The sequence below is a fragment of the Eucyclogobius newberryi genome, unplaced genomic scaffold (assembly GCF_026437365.1).
Source record: "Eucyclogobius newberryi isolate DKJ021-1_F unplaced genomic scaffold, fEucNew1.0.hap1 SCAF_1, whole genome shotgun sequence".
Classification (NCBI taxonomy): Eukaryota; Metazoa; Chordata; class Actinopteri; order Gobiiformes; family Gobiidae; genus Eucyclogobius; species Eucyclogobius newberryi.
The window spans coordinates 28,390,372-28,409,231 of NW_027315723.1; the positions used below are offsets into that span (position 1 = coordinate 28,390,372).

Sequence of the window (18,860 nt, forward strand, 5' to 3'; positions counted from 1 at the left end):
TTAGGAACAAAACCGAGAGTGAGAAAGGCTGAAGCGGACAGAAGAAGCATACATGACATTTACACACAGGATAAATCAATGTCTTTGTTAAATACTGCATTACAAAGTGCAGTTGCTGTGAAACACTTTTCTTTGTATGGTGAACGCACCGGTGTAAGCTTTATGTTTTATGTTTGAGAATTTCTACAACTTGTGCACACCTATTATTGCTGCTGAATAAAATAAACAACTTTAGGAGTAGTCAAATATCTTTAATCCCTCTTTTCCTCCTTCTCGCTGTAGAGCAATGATGTCCAGACTTCTTTTTGAAATACATCCTGAGAGGAAAGACACAGACACAGCATTCAGACATACGTTTAGTTTGGTCTTTATGTGAACAGACATTGTACAGAGACTCTAACTTAGACTATGGAAAAAGGTTTAACTGAACCACCACAACTTTCTAAAGGTTGATACTTTAAGGTCATCAAAATGGTTCTTGTTATAATGATAGTAGAATGTCTCTAAATGTGCAGTATGAGCTTCGGTGTGACTGTGTTTCCCACCAGAATCCTGAATTCCTCCTGAGGGCAATCAATAAAGTGTATCTATATTATGATGTATGGACAAAGGTGAGTACATCATTTATTTTCTAGAGCATCCCGATGACGAGTCAGGTATTATGTCAATCCAAATACGCCGTTAAATGTATTGGTTCAGGTTTAATTATCAGACAAATGTCACCTCGCGCCCTTATTTTAAAGTTTACAACATACATTTCTATTGCTTTATTTATTATTAATAGACTTTTTTATTTTTATTAAGGACATTATTAAGAACAAAAAATATATACAAACATAGAGAATAACAGACACAAGTCAAAAGACATACCACAAATCAATAAAACGTAAACACATTTGAACCCAAACAAAGTCCCACTTTGCCCACATTCTGTCAAATTTGTCCAAATGTGATTACTTTTTCCATACATTTTCATTTAAATCAGCTCTTTTTGTACCATTTCCCCCTCTACATACAATATAGCCACACACAATATTCAAATATCTGCTCAATTACGACACGTTCTGCAGCGTCGGACCCGTGATTCCTCAGAGATCCAGTCCGTGTTTTGCCACACTCCGCGTCGAGAGGCAGGTAAACTTTGTCTCGTGGCTCCCGCTCCAGTCCCACAGGTGGTTACGGCCGGGTCTTCGCGCTCACACACTACTTTTCCTCCCTCAGCAGCGCGTCTCCTCGCTCCTTGTGTCTGCTTCAATTTGAATCCTCTTTGAGGCAACGTACGTCTCCTCCAGTGGACAGCGCGTCGCCAAGTCCCCCCCCGGCCCCGGACTTACTATTGCCCCCGGAATATGGCGGGACGGAGGGATTCGTACTCTCTGCAAGTGTTTTTGAAGCGCTCACGGGACAACGCACGGCTTAACTGATCGCGTTCGGACGAGTTTTCCTCGCTTTGCTCGGGAGTTAGCGCGGTGAATAAACATGCCGTTTCCCCAGAGGAGCGTCGAGCCGCGGCGCGTCGCGAGATTATCATCATCATCATCATCCAGCAGCAGCAGCAGCAGCAGCAGCGGCAGCAGCCCCCGGGACGCGTGCGTGAAACCGGGCGCGCGCAAACCGAAGAAGATGAAGAAGCCCGTGTTGTTCTCATCCCTGGACGAGGTCAGCTGTCACGTTCTGACCAACCTGATCCACCAGCTCTCGGACTTGTCACGGCACGCGAGCGACGTGTTCCTGGGCATCGAGATGGAGGCAGGGCTGGTGTTCCGCCGGTCCTGCCGGGTCCAAGCCCGGCTGCAGGGTCTGCAGGGGACCGTGCGCCACCTCGACCCCAAGAGCGTCACTATACGTGAGTTTAAAAAGAGTTGTGCACGCGTCATACTCGTGTCAGTGGCGGGTGTAAAGAGCAGAAGTAAAGCAACTGTGCTGAGGGGTCTGTCTGTTAGGGCACGAGGTTGTTTAGGTTCCAGGAGTGTAGAAGATGTGTAGAAGCTGTGTAGAAGATGTGTAGAAGATGTGTAGAAGCTGTGTAGAAGCTGTGTAGAAGCTGTGTAGAAGCTGTGTAGAAGATGTGTAGAAGCTGTGTAGAAGCTGTGTAGAAGATGTGTAGAAGCTGTGTAGAAGATGTGTAGAAGATGTGTAGAAGATGTGTAGAAGATGTGTAGAAGCTGTGTAGAAGATGTGTAGAAGATGTGTAGAAGCTGTGTAGAAGATGTGTAGAAGCTGTGTAGAAGATGTGTAGAAGATGTGTAGAAGCTGTGTAGAAGCTGTGTAGAAGATGTGTAGAAGATGTGTAGAAGATGTGTAGAAGCTGTGTAGAAGCTGTGTAGAAGCTGTGTAGAAGATGTGTAGAAGATGTGTAGAAGCTGTGTAGAAGATGTGTAGAAGCTGTGTAGAAGATGTGTAGAAGATGTGTAGAAGCTGTGTAGAAGATGTGTAGAAGATGTGTAGAAGCTGTGTAGAAGCTGTGTAGAAGATGTGTAGAAGATGTGTAGAAGATGTGTAGAAGGTGTGTAGAAGATGTGTAGAAGCTGTGTAGAAGCTGTGTAGAAGCTGTGTATTTGTCTTTGTTTATTATCAGACTGATGCAGCATAAATGGATATAAGCAAGCAAAAGTCAGCAACTGTGCAGAAGATTTAGAAATGACATAATGATTTAAGGGCCAAGGATGCAACACTTACTTTAGGATCCAGGAGTGTTGTTGATTTGAAATGTAGACTTATTTACAAAATGGATTGAGCTTACAGTAGATCTATACATCATCTAGTTCTATTACAGGCCTAAACACTTTTAATTGAAGCGATAGTCTTGCATTTTTAATTTTAGGGTCCACTTCAACAATGCTGTCCACTGTGTAATATTTTATAGCCTATTTATTACTCACAACGTTGTCAAATCACAGCTTTATTATTGCAGTTGTGACTTGTTTTGTGTATTTGGTGCTAAGTACAAAGTGAAATGCAAGGTGAATGACATATGTTGACTTGACTCTGGAGGTGGAGCAGTGGCAACACATGTCCGTCCCATTGGGCTTATGTTAATATCAACTGCAAACCTGTCAGAAATGATGGATTCCCTTTCATCGCACTGACCATCTGCAAAGAGACCGATCAGACCAAGCTGTTACATACATCCTCTTTGTGTTTTCTGTCTTTTAAGTTCACAATCGATAACCTGTTCTACAAACGAATCGGGTACAGTTTGGTCTTTGTTTTCTGTATTTGTGTTTCTACCTGTTACTCATTGACCCAGACGTGTGTGTCTCGCTGTGAGATTCAGAGATAGTGCTCACCGTGGGCTGTCGTCAACAAGTGCAGGCACTGTTTGTATCTGAAACCTGCTGCGGGCCTGCAGGGCTGTGGTCCTTAAGTCGATTCATTACTTGTCTTATTTGATTTTGATTATAAAGATGAGCGTGCATCACAGAGGGGCAGAATGGAGATGTGTGTCAGCTTGAGAGTTGGGAGTGAATTGTGAGGTCAAGCTGTCTTTTTACATAGAAGCACACTGTTTACTAATGGGTTCCTGTATAAATATTTGTAATTGCGTGAACTCCTGTGATCTTGTCTGTGTACTTTGGGTCAGACTAAACATGTAGTCTATTATTAGTGTTTTATTTGTACCAGCATCACACATTGTACCATTTTAGTTGACTTCTCGATACACAGGGCATGAATGATTTTGACTACAGCCCTACTGACTTTTTACATTTGGTTCTTATTTACTCATTGATTAAACCTATTTTTAAACTCTTGTCTAGTCTTGTGTTGTGTACTGACCTTGAAGATGAAGCTTGTTTATTTCCTTGTTTATCAATGATTACATGCCCAAAGTGACTGAATTTAGCTACGTCTATAACCGCTCTAATTAAACTCGTGCCTGATCATCTTTATCTGTTTTCTAAGCAACTCTATCTCCAGTTTCGACTCACCTGGGCGTGTGAGGGCACATCTGTAAGCAGGGGCATTGATTACGTTTGACATGATAGTGAATTGAACTTGACAGCCGAGCATGTTTCTATAGGTTTCGTGTGACGAGCCCGACACACAGTCTGAACACTGGATGAATGACTGTAGCTATGACTCATGGGTTTGCTTTTGTTGTTAATGCTCCTTGAATCGGACTCACCTTAAAATCAGCTGTGGAATGACACTGTAACTTTCCGCCGACTCGCAATCGACAACACACAGAAGTGGCGCTCTCCAGATGCTTCTTACTTTATCCATCTGTTTCAGCTTAATGGGAGGAGTCGGGAGTTCCTCATGAATGTACAGTCGTTTGCGGTGAATTCGGGCACGCTGAAGGAGACCGGGCGCGAGCGTGTCGAGCTGGAATGCGTTTTGTTGTGAGGTTTGCAGTCGGCAGCTCCCACGGCGCCTCGAGGCCAGTGTTTGGCACAACAAGGCATTAAGCGCACGTCTAAACTATAATCTGTGACACCTCCGACATGACACGACCACCTGGTATTTGAATATGACAGTATTTGGGGTTTAACGGGGAAAAAGAAGGCACGATTCGCGGCGACTTGAAAGTGTGCGTGTTCTTGTGTAGACCTTAGTTTAGGGAACAGGAATTTACAAAAAAAACTTGTTGTGGAAAGAAAATATGTTGCTTTTGTTGCGTTCACACTCTCAGATTCTATGTATCAAAATTGGGACTAAACCTGGACTAAACTAGGACCAAAAAGGACTAGAACAGGACCAAAAAGTGTCTACCATGACTAAATCTAGAGTACACTTAAGCCTGTCACGACAATTACTACATCAACTTATCATTCATTCATTAAAAGGTAGAACAAGCTTTTTAGGGCTCAATGTTTGTCTTATGTACATGTTCTAGAGAGATTATTTTAGTGGGGTTGTATTTACGTAGTACAATAAGATCTTGAGTCGAATAAGTACTTAAACTAATAAGACTAAAGTGTTTAATTCAGGGTTGTTTTTGTTGCAGCTCATGTTTTTAAAAATAAATAAATTGTACATTTATAAAAGGTGTTACTGGGATTCTGTGGCTTTAAGGTTATTGTGTTAGTGGATTAAAATAGTTTCAGTATTGTCCTATATCACTGTCATTTGTAGCAATATACTAATAATAATAATTGTATTTATGCGAACTTTACTCTACACTGTTACTGCCCTTATACTTTTATGACTTTGTTGGGATAACACTGATACCGATTGGGGCTTGCAGATTCCTGAAAGATTCCTATTCCTCGTGGTCATCCTGGTATGTCCCCAGCTTTTGTGAGTCTGAATTCCTTTTCTGACCTCGGTTCAATGTTGGATCAAATTACCAGTTTAGGGCAAAAGGGGCCCCCGTCTGTCCGACCGGTATCAGGAGAAGGGCAATGTTTTCTGTGTTGTTTACAGCTGCAGGTCAAAAAATGGGTTAGAAATATATGTTTGGCTGAATCAATTTTGTTTTAGATGTGTGTGTGCTCCACGATGTCCTTGTTAAGCGTTTGTGACGAGGTGAGTGTGGCCGGGTCAAAGGTCATGGTGCCTGAAGGACACCTGACTCAAGGTTTTGTTTTGTTTTGTTTTTTTTAAAAGATTTGGTGACCGCTTGACTGGATGTGTGTGTTGACCATAAACAATTTATAATCCGCGTAAGAGGCCATTGTCGCCACCTTAAAAAAAGAGTGTTACTTACTGAAATTATTGACATCATGAAAAAAAAAAATATATCACATATCAGCAGTGTTGTCATATTATTAACTATTTTGAGACTAAAGAAAAGGCTTGATAATCAATACTGTTTTTAATGCCACACTGATAATTTAAAAAATGCTTATTTTTTGTGAATAGAATATCATTTTCAAGGAGATTGATATGTGTATCACTGTGAATTGAGTTCTACACAATATCAGTCTGGACTGGCTCTCGCCGAGGGAAAAGGTGTAACGTCATGACAAATATTTGAATCTGATTGGTCAAAGCCTCACAACAACAGGAACAAGCCGAAAAATCTTAACTGTTAAATCCAGTCAGAAAAGCACAGACTTCTTCCTGGTCCTCAAATACACAAAGCACATGTGCATATTTTAAAAACCACAATAGTCCATCAATCTGCTAAAATAAGCCAAAGTATGACTGTCTGCGTCGCCAAGACTCGCCATGTTAGCTTAGGTTCGTCCTTTTGACTTCTGCCCAAACTACAATGTTGTGATTGGTCAGGCTCACAGCGGCTCAAACCGAACAGCGTGAGCCTGACCAGATGATTCTCGAGAGTTGCAACAAGTATTGGGAGAATTCATCTAGCGTGGGCCAAGTTAATTTGAGTCAAATGAGTACTGGTATTTACTTTTGATACAACCCTGATAAGGGTCTGACAAGGACTTTGGGGGTAAACGGACTTCAAAGTTTCTACTCAAAATAATGCTTATGAATATGACCTACAACATTTTAATGTTGTAGGTCAAACTGCTGTGACGGTGGAGCTGGAGAGCCTTTTAGAGTAGACTTTTTGATGCCAACCAGGACCTGCTGAAGGCTCAGGACAGAGGCCCAGGACAGCGGCCCAGCACATGTCTCAGCACATGTCTCCAGCTGACTCACAGATGTCCACAGTCCATCTTCTGTCTTTTATTCCTGCACAGACAGTGGGTGCATTCCTCCCCAGCCTCACTGTATTTATAGTCATGTGTCTTGGCCGGGATCTTTTATCTATAGCATGCTATCACATAGTGTCTGGACCGTGGAGTGCTCTTTCAAAGCACTGGAGTCTTCTTAAGCATACAGTGTATGCACTCTAACAGACATTTGGACTAATGCTGTAATTACACGCGAGTGTTGACACCTTTTGAATGCAAACAGCCTTGAGGTCGTGTCACATGACTTGAAAACAGTTGCTATTGTTCGAAGACTTCTACTTTTTAGGCTGCTTAATACATTTCACATATATTCACACTTACATAACTTGGTGGACTTTAAAGAGGGCACATGATGTAAAAATCGACTGTTAAATATATTGTGTTTCCATCATTGGCTTGTTCAGAGTTGTATTGTAATCGATTAAAAAATGTCATGTTGCAATATGTCTAAATTAAAAACTAAATAGTGTGAATTACATGATAGAAGGGATGTCACGAAACTGAATCTGAATACTACGATTATTGTGAGAAGAAAGGATTTATCACGATTATTGACACACAACAAAAGTGAAATCCTTAGTTTTCTTCATTCTTCTAATACCAAAAGTATGTGCGCAGCTTTATGAAATCAAATGTTCTGACTCTAAAAGCAGAGTTCAATTGAAATGACTTAATTTTGCTTCTTAAATAGCCGCAATGACTATATTGTGACCTGAATAATCACGGTTATCGATTGAGTGAATAATCTTGACATTCCTACATGATAGGAGTGATTGCTTTAACAGCTGTAGATAGGACCAATAAAAGAGCTTTTATCTGCTGCTTTATGCTACTATGAAGTTTGAAAAGGAAGTCAATGAACCTGTTTGTATTATTAAGTCGCTGACGATCAATATTGCGCTTTACTATGAACAAAATGTAAAATGAAGATCTATGTATGTTTATAGTTTACTACTAAAGACCCCCAAAATAGCGTAACATGTCTTCTTATTTATTAGTACAGTACAATATAACCAAATTACAAAGTTTTGTCAGTTAAAGTCCCATCCAAACCAAAGCACACTGTCTTCACCGTCTGAACTGCTGTTAATAGATTGAATTGTTTTCTTGTCCTTGATGAGACACTTACCTTCTCCAGACACTCTATGTAAAAAAATAAAAATAAGAAAAGATTTATGGCATTGCATTGTATTTTCCTCATGATATGGAGTGTACACATCCCGCCCCAAACCCCGTGTTTACATTCTCTGTGGCTGGTCTTTTCCTGCTCATTCACAGTCCGTCACTGAACCACAATCCCCTCTCAGTTCCCACACCCCCGGCCTCGAACGTGAGCTTGGCCCGGTCCAAATTCTGACCCTCTCCCACTGCAAACAAAAGGCCCAGGGCAGAAGGGACGCCGGAAAAGACAGAGAGAAGTCGAACATGTCATTAAAGCCGTCCAAAACAAGTGAAGCCATTGAAATTTGTCCTGACTGGGTTGAGTGGTCCCACAAGAAGCTCCCACAATGCTTTGCAAGACGTTACTGCAGCCGAATGTGTTTTGAGATAAAACGCTACAGCTTGGGATGGTAAGATTATTCGGTCAATCGATAATCGTGATTATTCAGGTCGCAATATAATCGTAAGAGCTTAAAACTCATCATCATGACCGTTTTATTTGTACCTTCATGATAGTGTATTTTTATCGGGTTGTTTGTATCGTTATTACTTTACTTTTCCTTTTGTTTGTACTCATGAAACTGGTCACATACTATTGGAATACAAATGTGATAGAAAATTTTGTTTAGTTGTGCGTCAATAATCGTGTTTTTATCACACTAATCGTAACACAAAAATTATGATATCCCTTTTACAGTGCTCACTATTTACAGATTTATGTACAATACCATAGCATGTGAGAGGCCCCACCCACAGCAAAGGACACACTCTAGATCTCATAATTACAAAGGGGGTAAATATTTCAAATGTTAATGTGATCGATGTTGCTCTGTCTGATCATTTCTGTGTCTTCTTTGACCTGTCTGTTTCTCCCAAACCTCCGGTTGGTCCTGCAGTTGTTCAGAGGAGACACATAAGTGATGGCACAGGTGCACTGTTTATGGAAATGATAAACTTTGAAAATGTCTCATGTTCTAATGTAAATGATTTGTTGAACTCTGTTACATCTAGTGTTTTGAATGTTCTGGACACCATCGCCCCTATAAAGGCTAAAATGGTTAAAAATAAGCAGAAGGCGCCGTGGAGAAATGATGATTCGGTCAGGGCACAGAAAAGGGAGTGCCGCAGGGCCGAACGGAAATGGCGCAAGTCAAAGCTCCAGGTTCAAAAAGAGATTTACAAAGAAAAGCTGAACATGTACAACCTAATCTTATGTAGAACTAGGGAAAGATATTTCTCTGAAATAATTGGAAGCTGCAGTAACAACTCGCGTGTCCTGTTTGCCACAGTAAACAGATTAACAAACCCTCCAGCTCAGCTGCCGTTAGAACTCATTTCCACATCCAAGTGTAATGAGTTTGCATTATTCTTTAATGACAAAGTTCAGGGCATTAAAAATGCTATAAATCCCACAATGCAAAAAATTACCCTAAAACCACCAAGACACTTAGAGCTAACTCACTTTGCACCAGTAACTGACAAAACTGTCCATGAGATCATCACCAGTCTGAGTTCATCTACATGCTGCCTTGATGTGTTACCCACCAAATTTCTAAAATCTGTGCTGAACAGTTTGTTAGCACCACTCACTCACATAGTTAACATGTCGCTTCAATCTGGAACATTCCCAATGTCTTTGAAAACTGCGGTCATAAAGCCTCTCCTAAAGAAGAGCAGTCTTGATGCCGCAGTACTGAGTCATTACCGGCCCATCTCTAATCTGCCATTTTGGGGCAAAGTCCTTGAAAAGGTTGTTTACCAACAGCTCACAGATTTCCTCTTAATAAACAACTCATTTGATGTTTTTCAGTCAGGTTTTAGACCTCATCACAGCACTGAGACTGCTCTTGTCAAGGTGACAAATGACATCCGCCTGAACACTGACACGGGCAAAGCCTCAGTCTTAATTCTGTTAGATCTGAGTGCTGCTTTTGACACTGTCGATCATGGGATCCTCTTACAGAGACTAGAGGACTGGGTGGGCATCACTGGCACTGCCCTAAACTGGTTAAGGTCCTATCTGGAAGACAGGAAGTACTTTGTTGAAATTGGTAGCTGTGTCTCAGACCACATGACCCTGACCTGTGGAGTGCCCCAAGGGTCAGTCCTGGGTCCCCTTCTGTTCAACCTCTACATGCTGCCGTTGGGTCAGTTGATACGCAGTGAAAATGTGTCCTATCACAATTATGCAGACGACACTCAGATCTATGTTTCACTATCGGCAGGTGACTATGGACCAGTAGATTCACTCTGTCACTGCATCCAACAGATCAGTTTGTGGATGCAAAACAACTTTCTCCAGCTGAACTCAGACAAGACTGAAATAATCGTTTTTGGCCCACAGAAACAAAGAGAAAGTGTTAGCGGTCACCTCCAGAGTCTCGCTCTAAAACCTACAAACCAAATTAGAAATCTGGGGGTAATAATGGACTCAGACTTGAACTTTAATAGCCACGTCAAATCAATAACATCAGCAGCTTTTTACCATCTAAAAAACATTGCCAAAATCAAAAATATAGTGTCAAAACCAGATTTAGAGAGACTTATCCATGCGTTTGTCTCCAGTAGATTAGACTACTGTAACGGCTAAACAGCTGCAGTACATCCAGAACGCTGCTGCTCGGGTCCTGACTAGAACCAGGAAGTATGATCACATTAGTCCTGTTCTCAGGTCTCTGCACTGGCTCCTGTGGCTCAGAGAATAGACTTTAAAGCAGCTCTGCTTGTGTACAAGTCTCTCCATGGCCTAGCACCAAAGTACATCTTGGACATGTTAGTGCCATATGAACCATCTCGGACTCTGAGGACCTCAGGGACCGGCCTCCTGCTGGTGCCCAGAGTCAGGACAAAACATGGGGAATCTGCGTTTCAGTTTTATGCAGCTAAAATCTGGAACAGTCTTCCTGAAGATGTGAGACAGGCTTCTACTCTGACAAAGTTCAAATCTAAGCTAAAAACAGTTTTGTTTAGCTGCGCATATGACTGAAAGGATTTTTTCTTTGCACTTCTCTCTTTTGTTTGTGATTTTATTAGTTTAGAAAATCAGTTGGATTGATAATTTTTAATTTAGTTAATTTTATTGTAGTTAATTTTTATCGTTGTACTCTTCTCTTTTGTTTGTGATTTTATTAGTTTAGAAAATCAGTTGGATTGATAATTTTTAATTTAGTTAATTTTATTGTATTTCTGTAATTTCTTTGTGATTTGAATGCATTTTTCCTGCTGTGTGAAGCACTTTGAATTGCCTTGTGTATGAAATGTGCTCTACAAATAAACTTGCCTTGCCTTGCCTTACCCTGTTGCTTGAAAAATATGTAGGTACAAAAAACATCATTCACTCTTTCCATTGCTGTTCAGATTGACCGATTTATGCATTATACGCTTGTCTTTGGTTGTGATTTGCACTGGGAAATATGATGATGAAAAGTGAATTGTGATCTTGTGACATTGTGATTCAGCTTTAAACAAAGACATTTTCTCTACCTTAACCTCCTGTTGGTCAGCCCCAACAAGCCTGACGGAGTGACAGGTGGATTTGACCAATTGCAATGAAGTGTGAACGCTCAGAAGAAGCAGATACTAAAGTTTGCATAAATCGTGATATAATTTTTTTTGCCATAATCACCCGCCTCTTGTGATTGTATTACTGGATTCTGGGACAATTATCTCCAGAAATGTAACCCACAACCTTCTTCCAAAGATTCAAATTGTACCTCAACTTTAAACGTTTCTCTTTTATTTACTAAGACAACAACATGTTCAATCTTCATTTTCCTTTTTCCTCACTTCCTCACATTCTCACTTGTTCAGACATGATTCCAGCTTACACGTTCTCTCTTAAATCTGCCGGTGGCTGATTGCCTGGTGCTTAATAAGAAAGGCAGCTAAAGGCAGTCTTGTTGTGGGCAATGAACCAGACTTTGGAGTGTTAAGTCGTTTGAACCACGTGCTCGGCTCTTGAAAGGCCTGTTTTGGTGCACTTCAGTCATACTAAGTTCTGCCATTTTCCAAAGCTCCTTTATTGCTAGACGTAATTGTGTGTATTAATAGTTTACTGCTTAAGTTCCTAGATTTCCTGGTTTACTTACAGACTGTAGTTACGCAATATAGCTGATAGCAAGTTTAAATTATGTATACACAAAATAACACTATCACAGCACCATACATTTACGTGTTTATAACCGTTTAGTAAGAAATAGGAGAGCTGATTTATTTATTTCGTATACAATTTGTGTTGTCTGTTCCACCAACTGAGCAACTACTTGATTTGACCGATTTTGGATGGCTCTGTTAGCCGTAAGTTAAACGGACTTCCTGTTTGTCATCCAGCCTGTTCTTCTGTACAGTTCATCCTGTTTTTTGACGTTACTTACACTCCACAAACGGAAAATGTTCTCAAAATAACAAGAAAAGTGACAAAAATCATACATGACTCTCAGATGCATCAGAGCAAGTCTCAAAAATGATGAGACTTTGATTATGCACTTGAATTATGTCTTCTGTGTGTTGTAATATCTTGTGAAATAACTAGAAATAACACAATAAAGTTTCTAACTACAGTGAGAAAGACTTCAGTTTCAGAAGTACTGCTATGTTGTATGTGTTTAGGTGCTGGTTGTCATGGATCCTTGTTTTGTTTGGTCCTATTATTTTCAGTCCACACTACAACAAAAAACTCATGTTGTAACGAGATCTTGTTATGTAGCTTTTAATGTGCCTCAACTGAAAGGTTATTATTTTAAAATGAAAGACTTTGACCCCGGTGTGCAGTTACATCACAAATAATAACAATGCAACAGCGAAAAATGATGTTATAAAACTCTGAAGACCTTTGTTAGATGATGGTGTTTGGTTTTCTTCCCCTGTTCACAGTCGTGTCACTCACTTTCCCTTTCCTGTCGTTTCCTCTCCTCCTTCCTGTGTTTTTACAAGTGACTTCCTTTGTTCTCTTCCTGCTTTGTCCCTGTCACCAAAGACCATGTCACTTTATTGTGGATGCTGTTTCAAATTGGCCTGCTTCAAAGACCGTTGTGCAAAGGGCCGGGCTATACGGTGAGGAAAATCAAATCGTGATCTCATTCCTGTGATCATTTTGGTGAACTCAACGTGTTCCTGTAATTTTCTCTTGCTGTAAATTTCTGGATGAGGTTCAGGTGTTGCACAAAATGTGAGTCGATAATAAAATTGACACCAAAAGTGAAGAAATGTCACTTAATAGTCTTATTCGGGAGGTTACACTTGACATTTTTGTCTCTTTTTGAGCCGTTTTTACTATAGGAAAACACTTGGATATTCAAAGTTGGCATATTTCCCAAACAACAATTGCAACATTGTTAATTTTTTGATTAACAGCCCACCTCTACATGTATTGTGATAACATTGACTGGCTGCATGATCAGTAGATTTAACTTGTTCAATGAGGAAAGTCAGTAACTTTGCCGATCTCCTAATATCTATTACTACCACTATAACTTACATTTCGTTGACCGATACTTAAGTTCAAGTGTAATGAGTGACAATAAAGTTGAATCTAATATAATCTATTTCTTGTTATGTAATTAAATTATTGTTGCTACTGTTTCTTTCCAATTTTTTTCTGTGATTTTATTTAGAGAAAGGTGAAAAATTAGATTAGTAATATTGAAACTTTATGCCGCTGTAATGAAACATGAGCTGCCATAGATAATGAGCAGAATGAGTCTTACCATCAATAAGTTGTATGTATTATAATTATTCCAACTCTCTTCCGCTGACATTTTTATATATTACCCATAAAAATATACACAAATATATATTTTTATATTTTATATATATTTCTATTATGTAAGTATTGCAATTGTGATTAGGTTTGCGATATACGTTTAAAAAGTAATATTCTCTTCAGAGTGCACATTATAAACAACTCCTCCAGGAGCATTAACGGCTGATAGAGACTGAAATATGAACTTTAAACTAAGAATCCCTCAGAAGAACATGTTTGTAGAGGTCTAAATCACTTTCTGTTATAAAAATAAATGTGTTATTTCAAATGGATTGCGATATACATTGTGCAGCCGTACTGCTTACATAACTTTATATATCTGCTACTTTTGATTTAAAGAACAAACATTAACCGATTAGACATGATTCATCCATCTATATATAATTCTTGCAGCCTTAGGATCAAGGAACGCTTAAAATGTATAATAAAAGGGAACGTTCTAAATCACTCGCTTGTGTTGATTGGCGTTAAAGGAGTACAGTAAGTTGAATCTGTAACGTTCTGTGTCTGCTCCATGTTTGACTGGTGGGTGGATGGGCAGGCGGAGGCATACGCGCATAATGACATACTGCAGCAGGTGGCAGTTCGTCTTACAGAAATATAAAGGCTATTGTTGTCCAGAGGTTTGAGACACGAGAACAAACGCCGCTGCAGTTTTGACCTCGCCAGTGTGACAGTCAGCGATTTCCAGCCACATCTGCCACTGAACCGACATAACGACATGCACAGGATTCACCACGACATCCTCACGTTATGTGTAGAAGTAGTGCCTCGTTATGATGTAATGCAAAAATAAAAACTACTTTGATTACATGCTAAATAATTGGGTAAAAAAGGTCAGAATTGTATTTATTGTATTATTTTCACAATACAAACGATCAACATTGAGAAGTATGTAATCCTCTGCATCACATACATTTTCCCATGATAAGGTGAATTATGTAACTTTTCTGGTCTTTTTTTTTCTATTGTGTTGAATGGAATGTTCCACAGTATGGCATTGAACATATCTATCTCCATGGAGACTAGTACGGTAAGTCAAGTTACAGGTCAGACCTGTGGAGAGGCGACCCCGTCTGTTTTGTGAGCAATGAAAATATACGTAAATTGTTAAATAAATTCAAGATGGCTACGTTCAATACGACTACTGCCAGCAGTAGTCGTCTGTGTGTGTGGGTGCAAGTTCATGTTTTACACCGTATTAGCATTGTGTAAAGTATAAAAAGTCAATATCGAACCTAGATACTCATTTGAATAGTTGTCTATACTAAAAATCACATAAATAGGAGGTTTATTAGAACTAGTATTGGACCACATGGAAACTAGAAAGTCTATTGTCTAAAAAACAATTTTGTTTGTATCAAAAGTAGTATTGAGCCTTTTCCTTGGTATCGAAATTGCATTTGAAAGTTTAGTATTGTGACAACAAAACAATGCACTACAATGTTTTTGTATAATTCTACTTTATGTTTAGTATTCATTAAGTTATTTTATGTAACTTGCCTGGAGATGTTATTTTCTTTGATTGTTCCACAGTATGGTATTGAACGTAGCCATCTTGAATTTATTTAACAATTTACGTATATTTTCACTGCTCACAAAACAGACGGGGTCGCCTCTCCACAGGTCTGACCTGTAACTTGACTTACCGTACTAGTCTCCATGGAGATAGATATGTTCAATGCCATACTGTGGAACATTCCATTCAACACAATAGAAAAAAAGACCAGAAAAGTTACATAATTCACCTTATCATGGGAAAATGTATGTGATGCAGAGGATTACATACTTCTCAATGTTGATCGTTTTTATTGTGAAAATAATACAATAAATACAATTCTGACCCTTTTTACCCAATTATTTAGCATGTAATCAAAGTAGTTTTTATTTTTGCATTACATCATAACAATACTACCAGACCGCACGCCTGTCCACCACAATCTTTAAAGTAAATATTACAAACTACCATAAACATAGTTGAATATTTAAATTTAAGACCACATGACACGACTGGCCTTTGCTGTGTTTGCACAAGCTGATAAATCTTCAGGAGCAGCTGCTGGTTGACTTTTTGATGCATATTTTTAGTCCTGTAAACAGTGACAGTACACAGCACAAAGCATCCTCAGCTGAATAAACACACTGAGTAATACAATTTATATGTATTTTGTCATGGACGGGCAGACACAGAGTCTCGCCCAATAAACACAGATGGGTCCAATAAACGAAGCAGTAAAAGACGTTTGTTTTTCATGGTAATTGTGTGAAATTGAATATCTTGGCAAAGTCATAAATATTGGCCCCTTGGTAGTACAGTAGATGTCGCCAACTTTTCCATATAGAAATAAAGTAGGTTAATATATCTGGGAATTGAAATCCCAGTTTTATGATGGATGGAACTTGGAAGGATCCCAGATTGTTAATGGTTTGTTGTTCTCTGATTTACTGGTTTCTATTGTCATAACAAGATATTCCTTTATTGTCCCACATGGGAGATCTAGTGGGTCAGTTATGATGTCGCTTACATTGTGCTAGCTGTGCAATTTGTCATTATTTGTTAATAATCCTAAAAGGTTAGGTTTGTTTCTTTAAAACATACATATATATAGTAGAAAAAGCTTCAGTTGTAGTCATCTGGACTCAGTTTGAAAAAGTAGACGTTTCGACTCTCATCCAAGAGTCATTGTCAATAACAGAATTTAGGTCGAGAACTCCGATATTAATACTGTTCTGTGGTAAGACCCGCCCATTGGGAGGAGCCTTCCTGAAGTAGAAAGAGTTGTTGGTTTCAACAGAAACTCCCCCCTTGTATCTACCGAGCTAGCCTATTCAGAATCTTAATAACAACTCTTTCTACTTCAGGAAGGCTCCTCCCAATGGGCGGGTCTTACCACAGAACAGTATTAATATCGGAGTTCTCGACCTAAATTCTGTTATTGACAATGACTCTTGGATGAGAGTCGAAACGTCTACTTTTTCAAACTGAGTCCAGATGACTACAACTGAAGCTTTTTCTACTATGGAACACGCCTGGACGAATGAGGGATTACACCGACATATATATATATATATTTATTTATTTATTTATTTATTTATTTATTTATTTATTTATTTATTTATTTATTTATTTATTTATTTATTTATTTAAAGAATAAACATACAATATTATACAACACTACCAGAGAGCGAAAATCAAAATAAGAAGAATAAGTAGACATGAACAAAACATTAATTTAAGAAACCCAGTTACAGCACATTTAAATTAAAATAAAACTCCCACTTGGACCAAAGTCTGTGAAATTTGTCCATTTCCAAATTAAGCCTGACTATGATTTTTTTCGCCATTTGTCTGTTATTATGTCAGTCCAGTCCTTGATCGTTGGTGAGGTTTGTGTCATCCGTTTCTTTGTGACAGCCTTTTCTCCTGCCGCTAAAAGCACACTCCAAAGGTATTTGTTTATTGTGTCCATGGCAGGAGTTTTGAGGACTGAGTTCAAAGTTCTAAAGTTGAGAGGGAAGATGATGTCAAAAACAGTCTGCAGTGTATTATTCATTTCAGTACAACATTTTTTAGAAACAGGACAACCCAAAAACAGGTGATTGTGGTTTGCCTCCTGGCTGCCACAGTTTCTCCAACAGTCTGCACTTTCTTGTGAATAATGGGCACATGGTGTTATGAAAAAACACAACACACTTTTCCAACAGATTTCCTTCAGTGACATGTGATTTTGTGGTTCTCCATTGGGATGTACAACACATTTTCCACTCTTCGTCTGTCAAAACAAAGTTACCCTCTCTTTCCCATTTGTTTTACATATATTTTGTAAAGTAGCTGTGGTTAGGTTTATTTAATTCATAAACGATACAAAACATCACTATTGTTATAAAGGCCTGTCGCAATAATGATTATATCGACTTATTTTAAATGGAACTAAAATATTTTCCTTTTGGGCTCAATATTTGATATTAGTGTACTATATAGTGTACTATATATTTTCTTACAAACTAATGTTAAACATTGTGTTGTTTTTTGGTACTATATTAACATTTCAGCTGCAGAGGTCTGAACATGTGACTAATAAATGATAAATAAAAACTACTCATGATTTAAAAAAAAAGATTTTACGACATGGTTTGCTGTGTTTATTGGGATAATGTGTCAGTGACATAAAGACGTTTTTGTATATTATTTTTCGGAAACAATATATTGCACATTTCTATATCACCACCGGCCTATTGTCATACAGAAAAGGGCAATCATTCCCTCTTGTTTACTGTTGCCCTTAATCCCCAGCAAACTCTTCAAGCGCCTATTGTTAACTACATGACCTAGTATTAACACATTGTTGATTATCCTATGTACCGAGCCAACCCCCCAAAAATTGCATTCTTCACCCCTGATGTTGTTTATGGCCATCGTATCAAAGCTAGCGATGGATAAACATGTCGACTCAATATGCAGTGTAATTCCTGATCCATTTGTTTTGTCTTTTCCGTCTTTTGCCTGAAGCGCATCTTTGGCTCATCATCTACAGTATCTCTCCGCCGTCTCATCAGAATAGACTGAGGATGTGTTGTGTGTTTGAATTATGACGTAGTCCGAACCGGAATCCCCATTGACTACTGAATCTTCTCATGCCAAGACAACAGGGCCAATACTGTCTGATACTGTTTTCTGCCTGAAAGACATTGTTTGAGATGTCCTCGTGCGCTTTTGATTTCAGGACAGTAAATATAGTTACTTTATAAACAGTGTCCGTTTTACATAGACTACATTATGCTTCAAGCTCACTCTACATCCACAAAATTACAGATTTATTTTTGTGACTTGAATCAACCTGAGCTCATTGAATGTTTTAGTCCGATTTAGGCCTTCCAATGTTTTACATTGCATTGTTGTAACTTAAAAATGTTCATGTTATTTAAATAAGATACTGGTAAGGATGTCTGGATTATTATGTTAATCAAGAATTGTGATTATTCAAGTAACAATATAACTACAAAAATATAATTGTGACTATTTTAGCAAACAAATTTAACTATTTTTAATTCATTATTTAGTTTAAATTATACATCTAAAAGCAAGGACATTTTTATCTGGTTGTTTTTCTCACATTTATTTTATTTTGTCATTCGGAAAGTTGATTTCATAAAGTTGGTCACAAATGTGAAGAATATAAACAATTTAGATAAAAAATAATAATAATTTCACTGTTGTTTGGTCCCGTACGCATTTCTAAGGTATCTGTATAAGTGAGTACAATTAAACAGATGATACCACACTGTATTTGACTACATGAAGACGTGTAGGGAGCCACTGTGGTTTACTGCTTGTGACTAATGCTACC

At 38.7% G+C, this 18,860-nt stretch overlaps 1 protein-coding gene across 1 annotated transcript in view; it reads left to right on the plus strand.

Annotated features, from left to right (window-relative positions):
* The first annotated feature begins 1,463 nt into the window (after nucleotides 1-1,463).
* Nucleotides 1,464-18,860, plus strand: part of nhsl1b (NHS-like 1b) — a 110,122-nt gene continuing 92,725 nt past the window's right edge. The window contains exon 1 of the mRNA XM_072442580.1: nucleotides 1,464-1,846. Coding sequence (XP_072298681.1) covers nucleotides 1,480-1,846 — 367 coding nt within the window. The 5' untranslated portion in view covers nucleotides 1,464-1,479. The remainder of the gene's footprint in view (nucleotides 1,847-18,860) is intronic.